Consider the following 22662-nt stretch of genomic DNA (forward strand, 5'->3'; position numbering starts at 1 on the left):
TAATTAAATTAATACAGAATTGCTTTGCATCCTAATAAAAGCCCATTGAGGTTAGGGTTTAAATTTTATTCAGGGAGGATTGGATTAAACATGGCGGACATGAGACACGTTTCCAGATCTCTTCCCTTGAGACGAGAATAAGCTGAATACCTAAACCTCAACAAAAAACAACCACGTCTGAGTGTGATCTGCACATAAGAGCTATCACAGGTCAGAACCCCAGGACTGGGAGGAACAAAGAAGCTGCCTCTCCCAGTCGGAGCTCCCTATAGGAGGAGGGGGAGGGGTGAGGGAGCTGCAACTTCTCTGAACAGCTCTGCCTGGCAGTGCCTAATCATGAGGGCAGAAGGCAGAGAAACAGGAATTGCAGCAAAGCAGGGACAGCAGAGAAACAACAGTTGATTTTTACGAAGTGCGGTTGCAAAACTGAGGGTGAGTTGGAGCCTCCAAATTCCAACCCAGAGAGCTCCGCCCCCCCCCAACCCTTCTAGACAGAATACTGCGTAGCCCCAGGGCAATCTGAGCAAATACTACCAAAACTATCACTAACACTGATAGGAACTGAGACTGAGGGTAACGAGCATGATTAAACATCAGTAAGGGAAAAAAAAAACCATTATTAACACTTTATAGAAAGCAGAAATCCATGAGGCTTAGTTGCTACCTACTGGAAACCAAAAAAAAACAAAACAAAACAAAACTTATTTGCGATAGGCTAGGGACCATTATATAATAAATCTTTCTGGAGGGGGAAAAAAAACCACACTTCCATTAATGCCCAGGCAGAGAAATAGTCCATTAAATGCCGCGAACAACCAAGGTGACAAGGCATCTCAGAAATAAAGAGAAAAATCTCCAGAAAATAAGCTTACAGACATAGAAATATGCAACTTAAATGACAGAGAATTCAGTGTGGTACTTCTGAAAAAACTCAGTGAGATCCAAAACAAATCAACAGTTTCAGGAATTGAAAAAACAACTAGATGATCAGAGCAAAGAGAACCAAAAGGAATCAAATAGAACTTCTGGAGAAGTTCTGCAAGAATTGAAAAATGAAATAACAAGCTCGTGAAATAGAGTCGACCAAATGGAGGAAAGCATCAGTGATATCAAAGACAGAAATCTAGAAATGAACCAGAAGATGAGAGAAACTGAAGAATGAAAAATAATGAAAGAGAAATTCAAGAACTAGCTAATACCATCAGGAGAGGAAACATAAGAATAGTGGATATTACCGAAGGCAAGGACAAGGAGCAGGGATAGAAAGCATTTTCAGACAAATAGTGGAAGAGAATTTTCAAATCTAAGAAATGAACTGGAGCTTGGAATTAAGTCAACAGAACACCCAGTTATCTCAATCCATAAAGGTCTTCCCCAAGACACATTGTATTAAAATTATCAAAAATCAATGACAAAGAATTCTCAGGGCAACCAGGGAAAAGAAGATGGTAACCTGTAAAGGAAAACCCATTAGATTATCATTGGACTTCTTAGCACAAACTTACAAGCCAGAAAGGAGTGGAATTAAATATTCAAACTATTAAATGAAAGGAACTACCAGCTTAGAATAATATATCCAGCTCAGCTCTCCTTTAGATATGAAAGAGAAATTAAGACCTTTCCAGACATATAAAAATTGAGGGGATTGTCCACTATGAGGCCTGCACTACAGGAAATAATGAAAAGTCAGCTCACCTAATAAAAAAACGACCAAAAAAAAATGCATAATTAGGAATAAGTGACTAGTAAGCTGATAAAAGCAGAGGAGTGCAACCCTTACTATGAACAAGGCATAATAAGCTTAAAATAAGAAGAGATGTGCTATAACAAGATAGTAAGGAATGTTCAGCATACATAGGGACAAAATGAGACAACAATGACAGAAAAGGGGAGGATTCAAAGATCCAAATTTTCAAAGGGGATGGGAGATAAGGCACAAGCAGAGGAAAAGGGACTACTATATATATACAACTATCCTTTTCATCTTTGTAATGGTAACCACAGGACAAAGATTTAGAACCAACGTATATAACGTAAAATAAGAAGGACTAGAGGGAAAACCCACAAAAGCTAACCAAAATAAAACAGAAGCATAAGGACAAGGAAGCAGTGGAAACACCGAGCTACCAGAAAGCAAAAGATAAAATTGCTCTAAGACGACCTCATTTTTCAGTAATCACCCTAAATGTAAATGAATTAAACTCACCAATCAAAAGGCACAGAGTTGCAAAATGGATCAAAAAACAAAACCAACCATATGCTGCCTTCAGGAGACACGTCTCAGCTCCAAAGACAAATATAGACTCAAAGTGATAGGGTGGAAAATGATATTTCAAGCAAATGGCAGAGAAAAGTGGGAGTAGTGGTACTATTATCAGACAAAATAGACTTCAAAATAGAAAAGGTAAAGATACTGAGGAACATTTCATAATGATAAAGGGAATAAAGGACCAAAAAGACAACACTTATTAATATCTATGCTCCCATTCAGGGAACCCTGAAATATGTAAAGTAATTACTAAAAGAACTAAAGGGAGAAATAGACAAAAATACTATAGTAGTAGGGAACCTAATACCCCACTGTTGGATATGGACAGATCACCCAAACAGAAAATCAGTAAGGAATTAACATCCTTAAATGACACATTAGACCAACTGGACATAATTGACATTTACAGAGCCTTCCATCCCAAAACAACTGTTGATACATTCTTCTCTAGTGCACATGTGACATTCTCAAGAATCGACCACATACTGGGTCACAGAGATAGCCTCAACAAATATGAGGGTTTAAATCATACCAACCATGTCCTCTAATCATAATGTTTTAAAACTAGAGATCAACTGCAGAAAGAAATCAGGAAGAACCACAAATACGTGGAGATTAACATACTACTGAAGAATAACTGGCTCAGAAAAGAAAGAAATAGAAAGATCAAGAGATACATAGAAACAAATGACAATGATACTACAACGTATCAAAACTTTTGGTTATAAGAAGAAAGTTCATATCATTACAGGACTAACTCCAAACACAAGAACAAGCCCCACCCCCCCAAAAAAACCTAACACTTAATCTTCAAAAATTAGAAAAGGAAGAACAAATGAAGCCTAAAGTCAGCAGAAGAAAGGAAATATCCAAATTATAGCAAAATCGAAATTGAAAACAAAAATAAAAAATAAATAAATACAACAAAGAGCCGGTTCTTTGACAAGGTTAATAAAATGGGCAAACCCCTGGCTAGACTCACTAAAGTAAAAAGAAAAAAGACACAAGTAAACAAAATCAGGGATCAAAGAGGGGAAATCACAACTGATAAGGCAGAAATACAAAGGATCGATCATACAAGAATACTATGAAAAAGTATATAACACCAAATTTAATAACCTAGAAGAAATGGTCAAGTACTTAGACAAATACAACCTTCCTACACTGAATCAAGAATTGGAAAAGCTAAATAGACTGATCAGCAATATGGAAATTGAAACAGTCATCCAAAACCTACCGAAAAGTAAAAGTCTAGGACCAGAGGGCTTCACCAGTGAATTCTACCAAACATTCAAAGAAGATTTAATACCTGTTCTCCTCAGACTCTTCCAAAAAATTGAAGCCAATATTACCTTGATACCAAAACCTGGTAAAGATAACACAAAAAAGAAAACTACAGACTCATATCTCTCATGAACACAAATGCGAAAATCCTAAATAAGATACTAGCGAACTGAAGACAGCAACATATTAAAAAGATTATACACCACGGTCAGGTGGGCTTCAACCCAGAGACACAGGATGGTTCAACAAACGCAAATCAATTAATGTGATATGCTACACAAATTAAAAAATAAGAATCATGTATCAATAGTGCAGAAAAAACCTTCGACAAGGTATAGCATCCATTTATGATCAAAACACTTATCAAAATCGGGATAGAAGGAAATTATCTTAACATAATAAAGGTCATTTATGACCTGAGCCAACATTATAAAGGTCTTCTATGACCTGAGCCAACATTATATACTTCATGGTGAAAAACTAAAAACCTTTCAAGATCAGGAGGAACGCTGTCCACTGTTACCACTGCTGTTCAGTATAACAGTGGAGGTCCTAGCAAGAGCAGTCAGGCAAGAGAAAGGTATAAAAAGCATCCAAATAGGAAATGAATAAGTCAAACTGTCACTATTTGCAGACGATATGATTCTCTATGTAGAAATCCCTAAAGACTCCACAAGAACGCTACTAGAAACAATAAGCAAATACAGTCAAGTGGATGTAAAATCAACGATCCAAAATCCATAGCATTCCTATACTCTAATAATGAAGTGTCAGAAAAAAAAATGTGGAAAAAATCATTCCTTTTGCAATTGCAACAAAAAATAAAATAGGAATAAATCTAATGAAACGTGAAGAACCTATATAATGAAAACTACAAAACCCCTATTAAAAGAAATCGAAGAAGATAAAAAGGAAAGATATTCCATGTTCTTGGAGTGGAAGAATCAACATAGTTAAAATGACTATATTACGTAAATTATTATACAGATTTAATCCAATCCCCATCAAAATCCCATCGGCATTTTTTTTTAAAGAAATAGAACAAAAAAATCAGGTTTGTATGGAAGGGCAAAAGACCCCTAATTACTAAAGCCATCCTGAGAAAATTATGAGATTGGAGACATCACTCTGCCCCATTTCAAATTATACGAAAAAGTGACAATCAAAACGGCATGGTATTGGCAGAAAAATAGACACATGTACCAGTGGAACAGATCCCAGAGTTCAGAAATATACCCATGTTTACATGGGCAAATAATTTTTGACAAAAATGCCAAATATACAGTGGAGAAAGGAAAGCCTCTTCGATGAATGGTATTGGGAAAACTGGAAAGCCACCTGCAAAAGAATGAAACTACACTGTTGTCTACGCACACCAAAATTAACTCAAAATTGATTAAGGTTCTGAATATAAGGCATAAAATAAGTTGTAGAAAGAAAACATAGAAACTAAACTCAAGGACCTTCGGCATAAAGAGGATTTTATGAATAGGACCTCAAAGGCTAGAAAAATAAACGCAAAAATAAATAAATGGGACTACATCAAACTACAAAGCTTCTTTTCACCAAAAGAAACCATCAACAAGGTAAAGAGACAACCATTCGAATGGGAAAATATATTTGCAAGCAACACCTCCGATAAGGGTCTAATATCCAAAATATACAAAAAACTTTTACAACTCAATAACAACAACAAAACGATCTAATCAGAAAATGGCCGTAGGACCTGAACAGACACTTCTCAGAGGACATACAAATAGCCAACAAATACATGAAAATATGCTCAACATCATTAGCTATTAGGGAAATGCAAATCAAAACCAAAATGAGATCTCATCTCACAACTGTTAGAATGGCTATAATCAACAGGACAAGTAGTAATAAATGTTGGAGAGGAAGTAGAGAAATAGGACCCCTCATACACTGCTGGTGGGACTGCAAATTGGTACGGCCACTGTGGAAAGCAGTATGGAGCTTCCTTAAAAAACTAAGAATTGACCTACCATATGGTCCAGTAATCCCTCTACTGAGTATTTACCCCAAAGACTGAAAACCCATATCTAAAAACATAATTGCACACCGATGTTCATAGCAGCATTATTCACAGTGGCCAGGACATGGAAGCAACCGAAGTGTCCTACGATGGATGATTGGCTAAAGAAGCTGTGGTACATATATATGATGGAATATTACTCAGCCATAAGAAGAAATGAAATATACCATTTGCAACAACATAGACCTTGAAATAATCATACTAAGCAAAATAAGCCAGACAGAAAAGGTCGAAAACCACATGATATCACTTATATGTGGAATATAAACCTAAAAGCAACAAATGAACAGGATAAATAAACACACTCATGGACATGGACAACGGACTAGTGGTTACCAGTAGGGTGGGAGTCAGGAAGGAGGAAAATAAAAAAAATATTTAAAAAATTATATATAGTATGAAAGATAAGTAAACTGATATTTAAAAAAATAAACAAACTTGTTATCTCTATATATTGTTTAACCTGGTACCTTCCACAAAGTTTACCAGATGTTGACTGAGTGAATGAGTGAAAAAATGAATTAGAACAGAAGGTAGAGGGAAGTCATTTTGAAGATACATAATTTATTCACAGATAATTAGTATCAGAAGATTAAAAGCTTATTATTTGTTTTTACTCAGGCATTTGATCCCACATTTCGAGTAGACATAACTGGTCAAAAGTTTGACCACAATTTGAAAGACAAATTGAGAGGTTTTTGTTTTGTTATTTCAAAAATTTTTAATGACACTTTCTGTTCACCTACAAATGATATTCTGGAATTGATTTGCAGACAAGGGAGGGAATAGGGAGTGCTGTGAATTTGTCTCAGGCTAGGCACACTAGCCTAAAACTCTTGGTTTTCTTAACTGGAAAATGAGCATGATAATGCCTGCGTTATCTTTGTTGTTAACAAGAATTAGAGTTGATTGAACTTAGGCAAGTTTCACATAAAAGGTTCTAAATGAGTGGTAGCTGCTGTTATCAATAACATCTATTTTATGAGGGTTATAGTTTATTTGGGGTTGTGGGTTATTCTACCCAAACTATTTTTTAAAATAGTTCAGCCTTCGATCATTGTTGCATAATTCTTAAATTATTAAAGTCTATTTTGGAATATATTCAGTGAAATTTTACTTGCGTGTTATGATTTTAAAGTTTCCCAGATTGACTAATATTTGGAAAGTAACAATGCACTAGGCTCCCGTGCATTGTTAGCTGTTTTAGGTTTGATAATACATAAAAGCAGTGCAGCTTTGACCCATCTGACCCATGGCATTCCCTTCCAGTTGTTTCTCTTAATTCCATAAATGCTCTCACTTAGGGTTTTGTTTCCCTTTAAAAATAATTGATCAATACCATTATGTATTCTTATGTGTATTTAAATAAGTGAACATAGATGACCCCAAATAAAAGGCATTCCCTCATTTTCCCAGTGTCAAGATAGAAAAAATATTTTGGCCATCTAAATATAAAATCTTTAGAAATACATGTGAAATAGTCAAATGTAAATAATTGGTTTAGTTATATGTACACATTTTAAAATGATGTGCACAGTCATTTTTCTTTCTACTCTGGCATTTTATGAAAAACTTTTCAAAATTTTTATATACATACTAAAAACAATGTTTATGATTTCACTATGTACTTCGTCAATCATCTGATAAAATATTTATTTCCATCTAGATTGTTTGAGGTATAACACATTTTAAAATTATGTTACTACTGGGAATTTTGCCCTAAGCCACAAGTACCATTAAGACTTTTTTATTTTTTATTTTTTAAATTCACCCTATGGAATCATATTCATGACCCTTGTCATATAATCACTTACAGAATTGTTTTTCAAATAAATTTTAAAAGGCTTATTATACAATAATAGCTAATACTTGAAATTGTTTTAAACCTCCAGGAATACTACATCTGTGCTAAATTTCTTGGTCTTTTTGTAAAAAATAGCATCATTAAGATACTTTTAGGGTAATATGTTTTCCATAAACATTAACTTGTTCCAGATATTGTAATGGAGAATATTATATAACATGAGAGGCTTTTAAAGATTTTTCTAAGGGAAATTTTAGGAAACAGTTATTCGTTTGATATTTGGGTATGTACATTACTGGCTGTTAACCATGCTGAATAAATGATTTCACTGAAGAAATTTCTTTGATTACTCTGAATTTGATGGTGGGACAGTTAAAATATACACTTACATCAGTCTTAAGCATGACTAAAATAATAAATTGCTAATAATATATTAGTGAAAAAAGTATTACTTTTCAAGGAAAAGATTTAGTTTATAAAGAACATTTATTATGGTTTGGATGAAGGGATCATTTTGTTTAAAACCCAGAAATAAAGTGCATTTGCTATGTCACTTGATTTTTATAATTTAATTGCATATTTGCAATTATTATATAAAAGATTTGACTATTATACTTTTTAAAAAATACTTTTTATTTATATCTATATTTTATATGTCATTTAGACATTTTTACAAGAAGGGATGCCTACTTCTGCACGATGTGATGATTTAGAAGCCTTAAAAAAGAAGGGCTGTCATCCAGATGACATAGAAAATCCCAGAGGCTCCAAAGATATAAAGAAAAATAAAAATGTAACCAACCGTAGCAAAGGAACAGCAGAGAAGCTCCAGCCAGAAGATATCACTCAAATCCAACCACAACAGTTGGTTTTACAATTAAGATCAGGTACAAAAATCTAATCCTGTGTGTACTTTTTTTTCTACTTGAGCCTTTTGACAACTTTACATAAACTTCCTACCAGTTTCTGTTGAGGGTTTATTTTCATATGTGGACTGGCACTCAAATAGAAATGTGGAACACATTAAATTTTAGAAAATTTTTCAGACATAACAATTTGTAAGATACATATACTTCAAATAACAATAAATGTTGCCTCATATCCAAAGTAAATTCTGTTAAAGATTTTGTCCTTTGTATTTGTCTAGTATTGTTAAAAAAAATTAAGGTTTTTGTAAGAATCTGTGGCAATCTCTCATTAAAATAAATAAATAAATAAATAAAAGAATATACAAGCCTTCCTAATACTCCTTTCAGTTTCTGTCTCCTTTCTCTAAAAGAAATGGTGTGCATTTCCTGTGTCCGTGACTTCCCCTCTCATTCACTCCTCAGCCTGGTACAACTAGGCTTCTGCTTCTGAACCTGTGCTGGCACAGCTCCATCATCACCTGGAACCACTAAGCCTAACAGACCGTTGTCGGGGTCTTCTTTTTCTTTTAAACTTTCTGTACTAAGTGATACCTTTGAACTACTTGAAATACACTCCTCTTGGCTTCTACAATATCACTCCTAGTTTTTCTTCTTATCTCTTAACAGTGCTTTCTGATCTTTTTCTTCCTTTTTGCAGTCCACTTAATCTCATGGCTTTAAAAACCATTTTTTTACTATACCAGACTTTAAGCTTCAGTCCTATTTATCCAACTGCCTATTAGAAATTTATATGCAGAAAATCTACAAGTTAAAAATTCTATGATTTTTCGCCAAACCTTCTTTTCCTATATTTCCTAAGTGAATTAATTACACCTAACACCTCTTGTATTGCTCTTCTTCTTCCTCATTATTTCTGTTTAAATCTTCATTGTCTTCCTTAGATTTTTATTATAGTTTCTTAACAAGTCTCTTTGTCTCTCTAAGTCACTTAAAAAACTTTTTGCCAGATTTTCTAAAGTAAAAATCAGATTGTTATTTGTTTGCATGTAGTGGGATCTCAGAAAACAATCTTAATCTTAGAATTTCAATCTCTGTACCTTGTAATGTGCCCTCTGTACCCACTCCAGTCTCATTTATGTTGTTCCATTCACTTGTTTTCCTCTTTCCTAGTTATAAATTGACTATTTGTTGTCTTGTTCACTGTGAATTAGGGATGTTGTCTTTTCACCTGCATCCCCATTTTAAGTATTTGTGAATGAAACCATTTCCATTGCATTACCTATGGAATTCTAATAGGTTTGTGTACAAATTATGGCAACATACATTTTAATCTAAGTTTTTTACCTTGTAAATATAGTTTATTTGCTTTTCATTGCTGGCAATCTATTGTCATTTTCTAATACCTTTTTAATTAGGAGAGCCGCAGACGTTTGCATTAAAATTCAAGAGAGCTGAAGACTATCCTATTGATCTCTACTACCTAATGGACCTTTCTTACTCTATGAAAGATGACTTGGAGAATGTGAAAAGTCTTGGAACAGATCTGATGAATGAAATGAGGAGGATTACTTCAGACTTTCGAATTGGTAAGAATATTAAGAAAATTTAATAATTTGTGTTTGTATAGGTCTAAGCAGTTTTGTTCTTTACCACGTACTTGTGAGATAAATAGGCGAGCTTTTATCCTTTTCCTTCTGAGAGGACTGTTACTCTTTTCACACATCTGATAATCTTTCTGCCTCTTTGTTAAACTTCTGTTATGTATGCTACCATGTTATTTGACACAGATTACAGTCATCCCTTGGGATTTACGGGTGGATTGGTTCCCAGCCCCCCTGTTCCACATACCATGCCATAATCTGTGGATGCTCAAGTACCTTATATAAAATGGGACTTTTTTGCATATAGGCAATAGCAGGGTATGCTTACCCATCACTTCATTCAGTTGGATTCATCATAGTGTTTGGTGCATGGCAAATTCAAATTTCCCTTTTTGGAACTTTCTGGGGTTTTTAAAAATATTTTTGATCTGCAGTTGGTTGAATCTGAGATGTGAAATGGATGTATGGAGGGCTAACAGTCTACCACACAGATAATGAAATGCATGCTTGTTTTCACAGGAATTCATTTGTTGATTTATTTCATAAACATGTTGAGTACTCAGATTCTGTTTCATTACTAATTAATAGGCCTACACCTGCCACTATAGCCTAATCGCATTTCAGAACTGGATTTTTCATATTACAGTAGTCACCTTTCCAAACCTTATTATTAAAACCTTACCGTTCTTTATTAAAGAAAAAAATCGACTTACATGTGGTAACATCCTTGATTTTTTTTAATGCAAGCTTATCTTTCCATCTATCTACCATCCATCTATTCATCTCTCTTTATGCATTTTTCCTGCACAGGGTTTGGCTCGTTTGTGGAGAAAACTGTGATGCCTTACATTAGTACAACACCAGCTAAGCTCAGGAACCCTTGCACAAGTGAACAGAATTGTACCAGCCCATTTAGCTACAAAAATGTGCTTAGTCTTACTGATAAAGGGGAAGTGTTTAATGAACTTGTTGGTAAACAGCGTATATCTGGAAATTTGGATTCTCCAGAAGGTGGCTTTGATGCAATCATGCAAGTTGCAGTTTGTGGGGTAAGTGCATTCATTTTTAACAAAGGATTATTGTATGAATTTTAAGTGTGATTTTACTATCAGTAGAAAGAATTACCTTTATGACCATATCATACTCGATTATTTCAGAGAAGTACAGAATTTAACCCCTTAAATTCCCGCCAACTACAAGTGCTTTATAAAAACATATGTAATTATTGCATCTGAATTTAAACTAGGCAGTTAGTGTATTTATACAGGGTTTTAAAAGCCAAAATGCTCACTAGTTGTAACTGGGGCAATTCCCCTGTACTTCAGCTAGTTTTCTTAGTTTTTAGAAGAGACCCAGGTGTCCTGACTTTCTGGCTTTGTCCAGAGACAGAATTGAGGTCTTCTGAAATATCAAAGGAGCATTAAAAGTGCTCAAAAGGAATAGTGTCTTAAATATCATTTTCCTTTGGCCAGTTTTCTTCTGCTCATCCCCTTTGAACTACATCTTTTCCTGTGTCACAGTAATTCAGAAAGAAAGAACTTTTTAAGTTCTAGTTTATAAACTGAGAAAATGTATTTGAGAAGTCATATATTTGTAAATAATTGTAAGATTTTAAGTAATAGCAAGCTCATCTCCACTGGACTAGTGATGGAATTTTTTTATCTTTTTTATTTTCAATTACAGTTGCTATTCAGTATTGTTTTATATTAGTTTCAGGTGTACAGCATAATTGTTAGACATTATATAATTTAAAAAGTGATCCCCCTGATTACTCTAGTACCCACCTGGCCTTGTACATAGTCATTGAAGTGTTATTGACTATAGTCCCTGTGCTGTACTTCACATCCCTGTGACTGTTTTGTCACTACCAATTTGCACTAATTAATCCCTTCACCTTTTTCACCCATACCTCCAGTTTGTTCTCTGTACCTCTTGAATCTGTTTCTGTTTTATTTGTTCATTTTTGTTCTTTAGATGCCACATATAAGTGTTTGACTTATTTAGCAATTAGAATGTTATGAGCCATTTAGCTTCTGGAGATTTTGAGATGACCTTAAAATGATATACTAAAGTTGAAAGGAGAAAACATTGTGAGGTAGATTAAGTTTGTCTTAAGTACCTACTGCTGTATCATTCCCCCCCCCCTTTTTTTTCTTATAGTATTCTTATTCCCTAGAAGCTCTTCCTTGATTCCAAATTTTTCTTAATGGTTATTTTTCAACCAATTTTTGCTAAGGTGCTAATTGCTGTCCAAGATAATAATATGGGATAGTGGTAATAGAACATTCTTTAGACCATTAGGACATGGCTTCAGACTTGCTCATCACCACTGATTAGGCAGTTTAGCCATTATAGAGGGCTGTTTTCCTTCTTAAGAAAGGATAATATACCTCATAGGGCTATTACGAAGTTTAAATAAGGTAATCCATATAAAGTACCATTAAGGTCTCAGCAAATATTAACTACTATATTGCTACCTCTGACTTCTCATGGAGTAGTTGCAATTTAAGGATAATCTTGCTTTTAAAGGGGAAGAAAGAGTAACTATTCCAGGTTGTGCATAGCCTGACACCTCTTTTCTTCTTTCCAGCCATTAATTTGTGTTCCTGTTAGCAGGTCACTGTGGGGAGAGCATTCTCTGGGTTGTCTCTAACTATTCCTTAGTCTGTGGGATTAAAACGAGCCAACTACTGTATTTCTGATTGTTATGCTGACTGAGCATAACTGTTCCACCTACTTCTCTAGATGTAAAAGAGACACATTCAACTGGATTGCCAGCATTAATAAACGTAATGTTTGCCTTCCAGTCTTACGAGTATATAAACAGATGTATTGAGTAAATTTAAACAAATATAATTACCATAAATAGAAGAGGCCTTTACTGCTACTCTAAATTATTTGTTGAATTGGGTGGAGAATTAATAAATGAACAAATAAACAGTGTTGATGAGTTAGAATGGTGGAATTAAGCAGTGCAAATCTTTGGAAAAGATAGTTTTTTCTGTACTTAAAAAAGGAAGACCTACTATGGCGGGCCAGTAAAGGTATATACTGTGGAAGTTAGAGTTAGGATGGAAGCATGGATGAGAATAAGACAGCAGGAAGGTAAAGTAAAGCATGAGCTGAGGCATTTTTATTTATTCAGAAATACTCATGAACCACCTACTACACACACACACACACACTCTGCCGGCTACTGCAGATATGATAATGAGCAAAACCATGAATGGTCCTTGCCCCCACGTGGAGTTGGCTTACCCCCACTAGAAGGTATTTATTTTAAAAGACACAGTTTTTTAAAAAGAGCTGAGAGAAATGGACAACCAGGCAAGATGTAATTTTACAGTGGGGTGGAAGAGCTCTGTTCAGTGGGGTCTATGTGTTTATCCACAAGAATATTAGCATTGTGGAAAGAGAAAGTAAAGAGAAGATACAGAATTAGGTTAAAGTACAGTGGTAGCCTATATGCACTATTGTGGATTATTGTGAGGAATACTTTTAAATTACAGTCCTTTTCTTTTCAAGTCATTAATTGGCTGGAGGAATGTCACACGGCTACTGGTGTTTTCCACGGACGCTGGCTTTCACTTCGCCGGAGATGGGAAACTTGGTGGCATTGTTTTACCAAATGATGGACAGTGTCACTTGGAAAATGATGTATACACAATGAGCCATTATTATGTAAGTGTCTAATTCCTTATATATTTATTGAATGGATTTATATTGAGTTTTGACATTTAATACTAAGATATTGTGAGCAAGTGGCTTGTGAGTTTTTCAGGGTTTGGGGTTTTTTATTTTGGTAAGTATGGGCCCTGACCTTATGTGCAAGAAAGCAAGTATTGCTGTTTCTAAAAATGTAGCTTTGTGCTTGCTTTCTTCCGCTTAGATGAGGACTTCAGTAGGAGGAAAGGAGCTTCTTAGACATTTTTACTTCATGCCTCAACCCATAGCTGGGTTTCTTCTCACTTGCATGCATCATTTGGTAGCAAATTTGATTTTATTTCTAAAAAAATAATTTGTACTCACATATAAATAACACTCCATATTTATATGCGAGTTTTAAAAATAGGCACCCTGCCTCTACTAAAAATAAAGATGGGCAACTTTTCCAGGTTCTGGAAGAAAGTGGTCTTTTTCTTAAGTAATAGATAATACAACCTTTAATTACTGGCAATTCTTTAATTTCCTTGTTCTGACATTTAATATACTTAGATAATCTTGCTTTATAAAACCTGTTATAGAAATTTTTATATACATATATAGATTAGAAACCACTCCAGCAATTATTTGTGTATTTCAAGCAATCTTATGTAAGTAATCCAGTTATATAGTCAAATCATGATTTTCAAAAAGGATTGAAAAACTGGAATTGATTAGATGTAATTACATACTAAATTTTATCACTTAACTTCTTAGGATTATCCTTCTATTGCTCACCTTGTCCAGAAACTAAGTGAAAATAACATTCAGACGATTTTTGCAGTTACTGAAGAATTTCAGCCTGTTTACAAGGTAACTATATGTATGAGATAAAAAGAGGAAGAAATTTCTAGACCCCTTTTCTTTTAGTCATTAGAGACAAAATCATATGTCTGAATTAAAATGTGGGAAAATGTCACCTGCTAGACAGACTGGATTTTACAGAAGCATTTTATATTAACAGGTCTGACTCTTTAAGTTATTTAGTAACTATGTATGGAACTGGTATTTAAAAATAAGTATTTGGTACTCCGTAGATGCTTATTGAATGACTATGTGTGTATTTTAAATGTTTTATCTTTTAATTACAGGAACTGAAAAATTTGATTCCTAAGTCAGCAGTAGGAACATTATCTGCAAATTCCAGCAATGTGATTCAGTTGATCATTGATGCATACAACGTGAGTGCATTTTAAATAAGATCTGTTTTGGACAATACCCTGTTGAGAATACTTTGCTCAAAGAAAGTAAAGCTCCCTTTATATACAGTTTAACAAAACCCAGGGACAACATAAATTTTAAAGTTTATATATATGGAGAAAAAACTCATATTTTTTAAAAGCATAATTATTAATTTTAAACAAAGAAAAAATAAGATAAAGGTGTGTGGAGAATATTTCTAAATATCTGTTTGAAGGTCATTAGACAGGAAGTCTCTTTGTTGGAAAGCAAACGGGAAAAAACTCACTTTTTGATTTACAGTTTTTTTCTACGTAAATATAGATATGACTTAGCTATTTTTAAAAGATTTATAAAATTTTTCCCCTCACACATGGAAGGAAGTTGAAATAAAGAGGGAATCGTTTGCTCCATCTAGAGCTTAATTCAGAATACCTTTAATAATATTCAGTAAGCATTGGTTAATGATTATTTTAAGTAATCTGAAGGCATTTGTATCATGTGTGCTGTATGCCACCGTCTCCACTTAGCCCTTGACCAGTTGATTTTTAGATACTTTTTATTTCATGCCAGGAGTTCCCAAAATGTTTTACAAAGACCCCACTCAAAAATGGGGAGGGAAAGAGATACAGAAGGGTAAAGGGTATCAAATATATAGTGATAGGAAGAGATTCGACTTGAGGTGGTGAACTCACAATACAATATATATATGATGGATTATTGAATTGTACACTTGGAGCCTATATAATTTTATTAACCAATATCACCCAGGAAATTTAATAAAATTTTTTTTAAATGTTTGATCATCTCAAAAAAAAGATTTTTACAAATATGTTCAGATGTTGCATGCCTTCGGCATAGTCGTTCTCCATCTTAACCACATGAATTCCCATGATGTAGGGGTTAACAGGTGATAACTTGCCGCCACAGCCTTTTGCTTTTGTCCTGGGCAGTCTGATATTCTTAAAAAAAGCATTGGCTTGAATCCTTACTGAGGGCTTTTGTTTTATTTTGTTTTGGCCAGGGCTACAATTGCTTCTAAGTAAATTTGTTCCAGACTGTATAGTAGATTATTTACTTTAGTCCCTAGTTAGATGAAGTGGTAGGGGCAGGGTGGAGCCATATTGCTGACAGGGAAAGAAAATGTTGGTTCTGAGTTCTTAGGACTCCTCATAATTTATATCAGGTTTCTGTGCTTAATGATCATTAATATTTTAACTAATATAAATAACTTAATTTCCAATCATGCACAATATTTTGAACTGATCCTTATTAATTAGAGCCTTATTTCTCTAGGTTCTGTGTTTTCTGGTCACTCAAGATTTGGCTTCAAGTATTTTATTTAAATGATATTTTGTTAACAGTTCATTTTACCCATTGGTTTTATGCATTCAGCTTATTTTATAATGGCATTTTGTTTGCCTTTCCTATATATAATTAGACTTTCTTTTAGTCTCTTTCCTCAGAAGTCATATTGGAAAATAGCAAATTGCCAGAAGGAGTAACAATAAATTACAAATCTTACTGCAAGAATGGGGTGAATGGAACAGGGGAAAATGGAAGAAAATGCTCCAATATTTCCATTGGAGATGAGGTAGGTGGTATAAATCTACCTTTTCTGTAGAAAAGAAAAAATCACTTATTTATAAGCAATCTAGATTATAATTTCAGGATAAAAAAATGAGTAGCTTTTTGAAATATTTTTTAGTAGATTTAAGTTGCTTAGTTGTTAACTCATTTTTTCCTTTAAGGTTCAATTTGAAATTAGCATAACTTCAAATAAATGTCCGAATAAGAATTCTGAAACCATTAAAATTAAGCCTCTGGGCTTCACTGAGGAAGTAGAGATTATTCTTCAGTTCATCTGTGAATGTGAGTGTCAAAGTGAAGGCATCCCTGGCAGTCCAAAGTGTCATGAAGGAAATGGAACGTTTGAGTGCGGAGCTTGCAGGTGAGCTGGAGGTGGTCGGAAAAGGACAGAGAGAGGTATATTGGTTCAGAAAGTTACAGGCAGGTTATGTTTTGGGACATCAAGAGAAAACCTGGCTATTTGGAGCAAATAAATTATTTGTTTCAAATAAATGAACACATGTAATGGATTCAGACTCATAGATCCAGAGAACAGACTGGTGGTTGCCACATGGGAGGAGGCTTGAGGGACTGGGGTAAAAAAGGTGAAGGGGAAGTACAAATTGGTAGATAGAAAATATCATGGGGATGTAAAGTACAACATTGGGAATATAGTCACTAATGTAATAACTACAGTGCCATGTAGGTGCTAGACTAATTAGAAGGTTCTCTTTGTAAATTAAGTGGCCAACTACTATGCTGTACACCTGAAACTAATATAAAATAATATTGAACGTAAACTCTAATTGAAAAAAAATTTTTTTGGTTCCAACCACTGTTGGTTACCTCAAGATCAATTTGATGATCTTGTTTGTGATATTTATAGAAAATTCTTCCTTGCCTTTTTTTTCCCCTTAAGAAGACTGCTTTTAAAATAAAAGCTTTTATAGCCATCCAAGCCATATATTTAACAAACTATTTAGGTAGCATTAGGGTTTTTCTCTCATAAAATAGCAATCTAAATTTTCTAGAGCTTATTAAATAAGCTTATGTAATGTTTGTAAAAAACATTTTGAAGACATGTCAAACTTATAATGGTGATTTTATCTGGGAATTGGAATTAGGACATGATAAAGGATGTTCACTTTGTACTACATGTACTTCTGCATAAAATTTTATTTTCACACTAGTTATTTTTAATTAAAAATTAAAATTGAATATACTCTGAATACAGTTTTCTCCTTAAAGAATAGGAGGGGAGAGTATTTTGATTAAATGTCAGCTCCAAATGGTTAAGTTTTTAAAGATTTTAATCATGAGAAAAATAAATGGCTCTATTTCACCATTAGTTATTAGCTATCATTTTAAATATTAAAATGTTACATTTTTATGTTTGCATATCCTAAGTCATGTAAATGATGCCTTTCTTCTCTTTATATATTTACTAGAAACAGAGTTAGTGTATTCAGTGTCTGTGAGCATTAGGTATTCTGAAAATATACAAGTGTATCTGAAAAGTCTGGATCCATAGGATAAATTTGTTTTTAAACAATATGTTACTTATATTTTTAAATTATATTCTCAGTGTTTAACTTCTGTGTGCTTTTAGGATGTGTTTATTGTACTTTCTTACATTAACAGTTGGACCATTGCTTTAAATTTAGAGATGCTTCACCAATAATAGCAAATATAATAGCATGTAATTTGAAAACATCACTAACATACTGTTTAAAAATAAGTTTATCCTTTGTTTCTAAATGTTTTGTGTACTTGCTTATTATATTTTCATCTTGATCAAAATGGTTACTCTCCTGAAGAGTTTTTTCCCTAGGCCCTTGCACATGTTCCGTGTGAACTTGAATGGCTGGCGCGTGTGTGTGTGTGTGTGTGTGCATATGCACACTTTGTGTCCATGAGCACTCCCATGTAACATAATTGTAGTTGAAACGTATCCTTAATCTTTCTCACAGCATAGTTATTTTAAGTTACTTTTCTTTTATGTGATTGAAATTTTGGACTCTTTAGGTGCAATGAGGGACGTGTTGGCAGACATTGTGAATGCAGCACAGATGAAGTTAACAGTGAAGATATGGATGCTTACTGCAGGAAAGAAAACAGTTCAGAGATCTGTAGTAACAATGGCGAATGTGTCTGTGGACAGTGTGTTTGTAGGAAGAGGGATAATACAAATGAAATTTATTCTGGAAAATTCTGCGAGTGTGATAATTTCAACTGTGATAGATCCAACGGCTTAATTTGTGGAGGTAAGAAAGGAGTCAGAATATGGTAATAAAATGTGATCTCATCTTAATAGGGGAAAAGTAGCACAGGGTAGGGGTAGGGGTAGGTGAAGGGGCTGGGGCTCTTCAGTGCTGGCAGTCTTTTTTTCTTGACCTAGGGCTAGTTACATTTATTTCCACTTTATAATTACATGTTAAACTTATGTATGTTTTATGTACTTATCTGTTATGTATGTTATATTTCACAATAAAAGAAGAAAAAAATAATATACAAAAAAATATGATCTAATATAATAAAAATGTTAGAGTTTGCTTAATGAATAAATAGAAAAAGGGCAGCATTGAGGGTCAGTCCATCCTTTACATATACTTTCTTCTCATTATTGCTCATTTTAACTTTTAAATCAGTGCTGTGATATTTGTTTTACTGTTATGAGAAATGATATTTTTAATTGTAGGAAATGGTGTTTGCAAGTGTCGTGTGTGTGAATGCAACCCCGACTACACGGGCAGTGCATGTGACTGTTCTCTGGACACGACTTCATGCATGGCCACAAATGGACAGATCTGTAATGGCCGGGGCATCTGTGAGTGTGGCACATGTAAGTGCACGGATCCCAAGTTTCAGGGGCCGACTTGTGAGATGTGTCAGACCTGCCTTGGCGTCTGTGCTGAGCATAAGTAAGTATTTCCTAATTGCTTTAAATAGTTGGCATTTACTGTCTGTTGCCCTGTGTGGTATCACTAGATATGGAATAGTACCTGCAGTGCCTTACATTGTAAATAAAATATCTGTCACACTGAAGCACACTCTTCAAATCTAAAAATTCTTTCTCAGTGGCTAGTGTTTGTCACATGATTTTGGAGAGTGTCATAGGATAGTGGTACCATTATTTTGATCTGAATTTGCTATGTAATTGAGTCTGGTAACTTCTGTTACATTAGCATCACCAATTGCTTAATTACTGTCTTTCGCCTAAGCAAAATTGAAGGTTTTCTCCTTGAAAAACTATTATTGTACCAGCAATACATCGTTTAAATTATTTTCATTTTATATCTGATAGAGCTAGTTTTATTTTACTACTATTTCTTTTGGGGGATTTTAGTTTGAGTTGTAATAAATTATAATTTCACTTGGGAAACTAGCATCTTATATTTTGTTTCTCATCAAGCAATGTTGTATGCCACTGCTTTTAGTCAAACTCTTCATAGATCTTGGTTCAGTTTGGTCAAATTTTGAATCTAGCACGTGAAGTAATTTCTAAGCAGATATTCATTTTAAATATTAAATTTTAACTGTTACAATTTGTGTTTTAACAGAGAATGTGTTCAGTGCAGAGCCTTCAATAAAGGAGAAAAGAAGGATACATGTGCACAGGAATGTTCCCATTTCAACATTACCAAGGTCGAAAATCGGGATAAATTACCCCAGCCAGGCCAGGTGGATCCCCTGTCCCACTGTAAAGAGAAGGATGTTGATGATTGCTGGTTCTATTTCACATATTCCGTGAATGGGAACAATGAAGCCATCGTTCACGTTGTAGAGACTCCAGGTAGAAATCTGATACTTCATAATGATTTTCATTTTCTTCTATGTCTTGTTTCTGCTACTTAGGCCTATTTGCATTTTCCTTAATGTCCAGGAATGGCCTCCAGCTGGATTATTTTAGGTTCCAATTGGGACATTTTTATCTCAAAGTTTAAAATAGTATTTAATTAACTATATAAGAAGTGAGGAAAAGCGAAAGCAAGTTTTAAGTTTTATGAGTGGAGAGTTTGAAGATTTAATACAGTAATCCCCACAAAACACTCAGCACAATATCTGACACCAGGTAATTCATAAGAGTTATATCATTATTGATGATACATAAATTTGAGGTTGATTTAGGCTTTGACAAGAGAGATAATTTGTTAAAGATTATTATAATTTGTGAGTTTGTTCAGCTTCTCAGAAGATGAAACATTTTTTTATCTTGGTTTTTCTATGTGCTTTTTGTATATTCTTTGGAATTTTCTACATTTGGGTACATGTTTTTATGGGAATGTAAGTTTACATTTCTCTTGAATAAATATTAGGAATGAATTTTGGGGGCTACGATAGGCATACGTTTATAAGAAACAGCCAAACTGCTTTTTAAAGTGTCTGCACTGTTTTGCCTTTTCAGATATGTGTTTTGCAATAGTGTCTCCCAGTCTGTGCCTCCTTGTTTTTTTATTTTCTTAACAAGGTTTTTCAAAGACCCAAAACTTTAATTTTGATGAACTACAGTTTACCCAGTTTTTCTCTTATGTATTTTGCTTTTACCATTTTATCTGAGAACTCTTCACCTAACCCAAGTTCATAGGATTTTTCTGTGGTGTTTTCTTCTAGATGTTTTTTCTACCTAGGTCAATAACCCATTTTGAGTTAATCTTAGTATGTGGAGTGAGATTCAGTTTTTTGCATATGGATGTCCAGTAATTCTAGCACTGTTTATTGAAAAACTTGACCTTTCTCAACCATTTTTGAAAATGAGATGACCTTATATGTATGCCCTATTTCTGACTCTATTCTAGTCCGTTAATGTATGCAACTTTCTTATGGCCAGTAAATACCACACTGTCTCAATTCCTATTACTTTATAGCTGAGCATGAAGTCTGATAATGTAAGTTGTCCAACTTTGTTCTTTTCCAAAAGTGATTTTGAAACACTTCCCTAGTTCGCTACCTTCCTGTAAATTTTAGAGTTAACTTTTTAATATCTACAAAAATCCTGCCAGGATTTTGATTTGGATTGCATCGATCAGATTGGAAGAGAATCATATCTTAATATTTATTGAGTCTTCTGATCCATAAACATGGACTAGCTCTCTATTCAGGTCTTATTTGGTTTCTTTCATCAATGTTTAGTAATTTTACCATGCAAAACTTGTACATATTTTGTTGGATTTACCATGTAAAACTTGCACATATTTTGTTGAAATACATAAGTATTTCATGACTTTTGATACTATTATAGAGGATACTATTTTAAAATTCAATTTCTAATATGTAGAAATAAATTTCTATATAATATGTAGAAATATATATTATTTTTATTGGTCATGGATTCTGTGTCCTTGTAAACTCACTTGTTAGTTGTAGTGTCTTTTAGATCTTTGGGATAGTATATGTTTATTGATAAGAGACTGCCTAGCTCTTCAGATTTCTGACTGTACTCTCCACACATTAATCCCTGTGTGCTCAGTCTTTCCTTTGTACTCTACAGAGTGTCCTACTGGTCCAGACATCATTCCCATTGTAGCTGGTGTGGTTGCAGGAATTGTTCTGATTGGCCTTGCATTGCTGCTGATTTGGAAGCTTTTAATGATAATTCATGACAGAAGGGAATTCGCCAAATTTGAAAAGGAAAAAATGAATGCCAAATGGGACACGGTAAGTTGTAAAACATCTAAAAAGTTCCATAAGTTCATTATTCAGAAAACTTGCATTTAGGGCAAAACAAAAAAACATCTTAAATATATCCCATTAAAAGAAAATGCTATAAGAATGTATCTTTGATTACTGTGGTCAGTATTTTTATTTTCTTAATAATTTTGATATTAAAGCTCCTCTTTTGCCTTTTCATCTCATGTAAAGTAGAATCCTAAATAATGTTATCTGCGTAGCAAGCTATTTGATGGAAGGCTCTCCCTCCCTCTCCCTCCCTCCTCCGCCCTCCCTCCCTCTCCCCCTCTCCCCCTCCCCCTCCCCTTTCCCTCCTTCTCCACTTCCCTCCCTCTCCCTCCCTCCCTCCCTTTTCCCTCCTTCTCTCTCTCTCTCTCTCTCTCTCAAACCTTAAGTAGAAAGCTCCCAGACTCAAAAGGCTACATAGTTTATGATTCCATTTATATGACAAAACTATAGGGATAGAAATCAAATTTGTGGTTTCCAGGTGCTAGAATTGGGGTAAAGGGCACAAGGGATCTTCTTGGGATGACGCTGGTGTGGGTGCATTTATACATTTGAGAGTTACGAAACTCTGTACTTAAAAAAGGACATATTTTACGCTTTGGAAATTATTACTCAGTAAACCTTGCTTTATAAAAATTTTAAAAGCTATAAGGGTCTGA

At 34.2% G+C, this 22662-nt stretch overlaps 1 protein-coding gene across 1 annotated transcript in view; it reads left to right on the forward strand.

Annotated features, from left to right (window-relative positions):
* ITGB1 (integrin subunit beta 1) overlaps window positions 1–22662 on the forward strand; it is a 48397-nt gene that overhangs the window by 19555 nt on the left and 6180 nt on the right. The window contains exons 4-15 of the mRNA XM_036228054.1: window positions 8075–8297; window positions 9695–9865; window positions 10691–10929; window positions 13406–13561; window positions 14300–14395; window positions 14674–14763; window positions 16215–16355; window positions 16513–16712; window positions 18356–18594; window positions 19029–19251; window positions 19891–20123; window positions 21819–21985. Of these exons, the coding sequence (XP_036083947.1) occupies window positions 8075–8297; window positions 9695–9865; window positions 10691–10929; window positions 13406–13561; window positions 14300–14395; window positions 14674–14763; window positions 16215–16355; window positions 16513–16712; window positions 18356–18594; window positions 19029–19251; window positions 19891–20123; window positions 21819–21985 (2178 nt within the window). The remainder of the gene's footprint in view (window positions 1–8074; window positions 8298–9694; window positions 9866–10690; window positions 10930–13405; window positions 13562–14299; window positions 14396–14673; window positions 14764–16214; window positions 16356–16512; window positions 16713–18355; window positions 18595–19028; window positions 19252–19890; window positions 20124–21818; window positions 21986–22662) is intronic.

The sequence above is a fragment of the Rousettus aegyptiacus genome, unplaced genomic scaffold (assembly GCF_014176215.1).
Source record: "Rousettus aegyptiacus isolate mRouAeg1 unplaced genomic scaffold, mRouAeg1.p scaffold_m13_p_10, whole genome shotgun sequence".
In the NCBI taxonomy this organism is placed as follows: domain Eukaryota; kingdom Metazoa; phylum Chordata; class Mammalia; order Chiroptera; family Pteropodidae; genus Rousettus; species Rousettus aegyptiacus.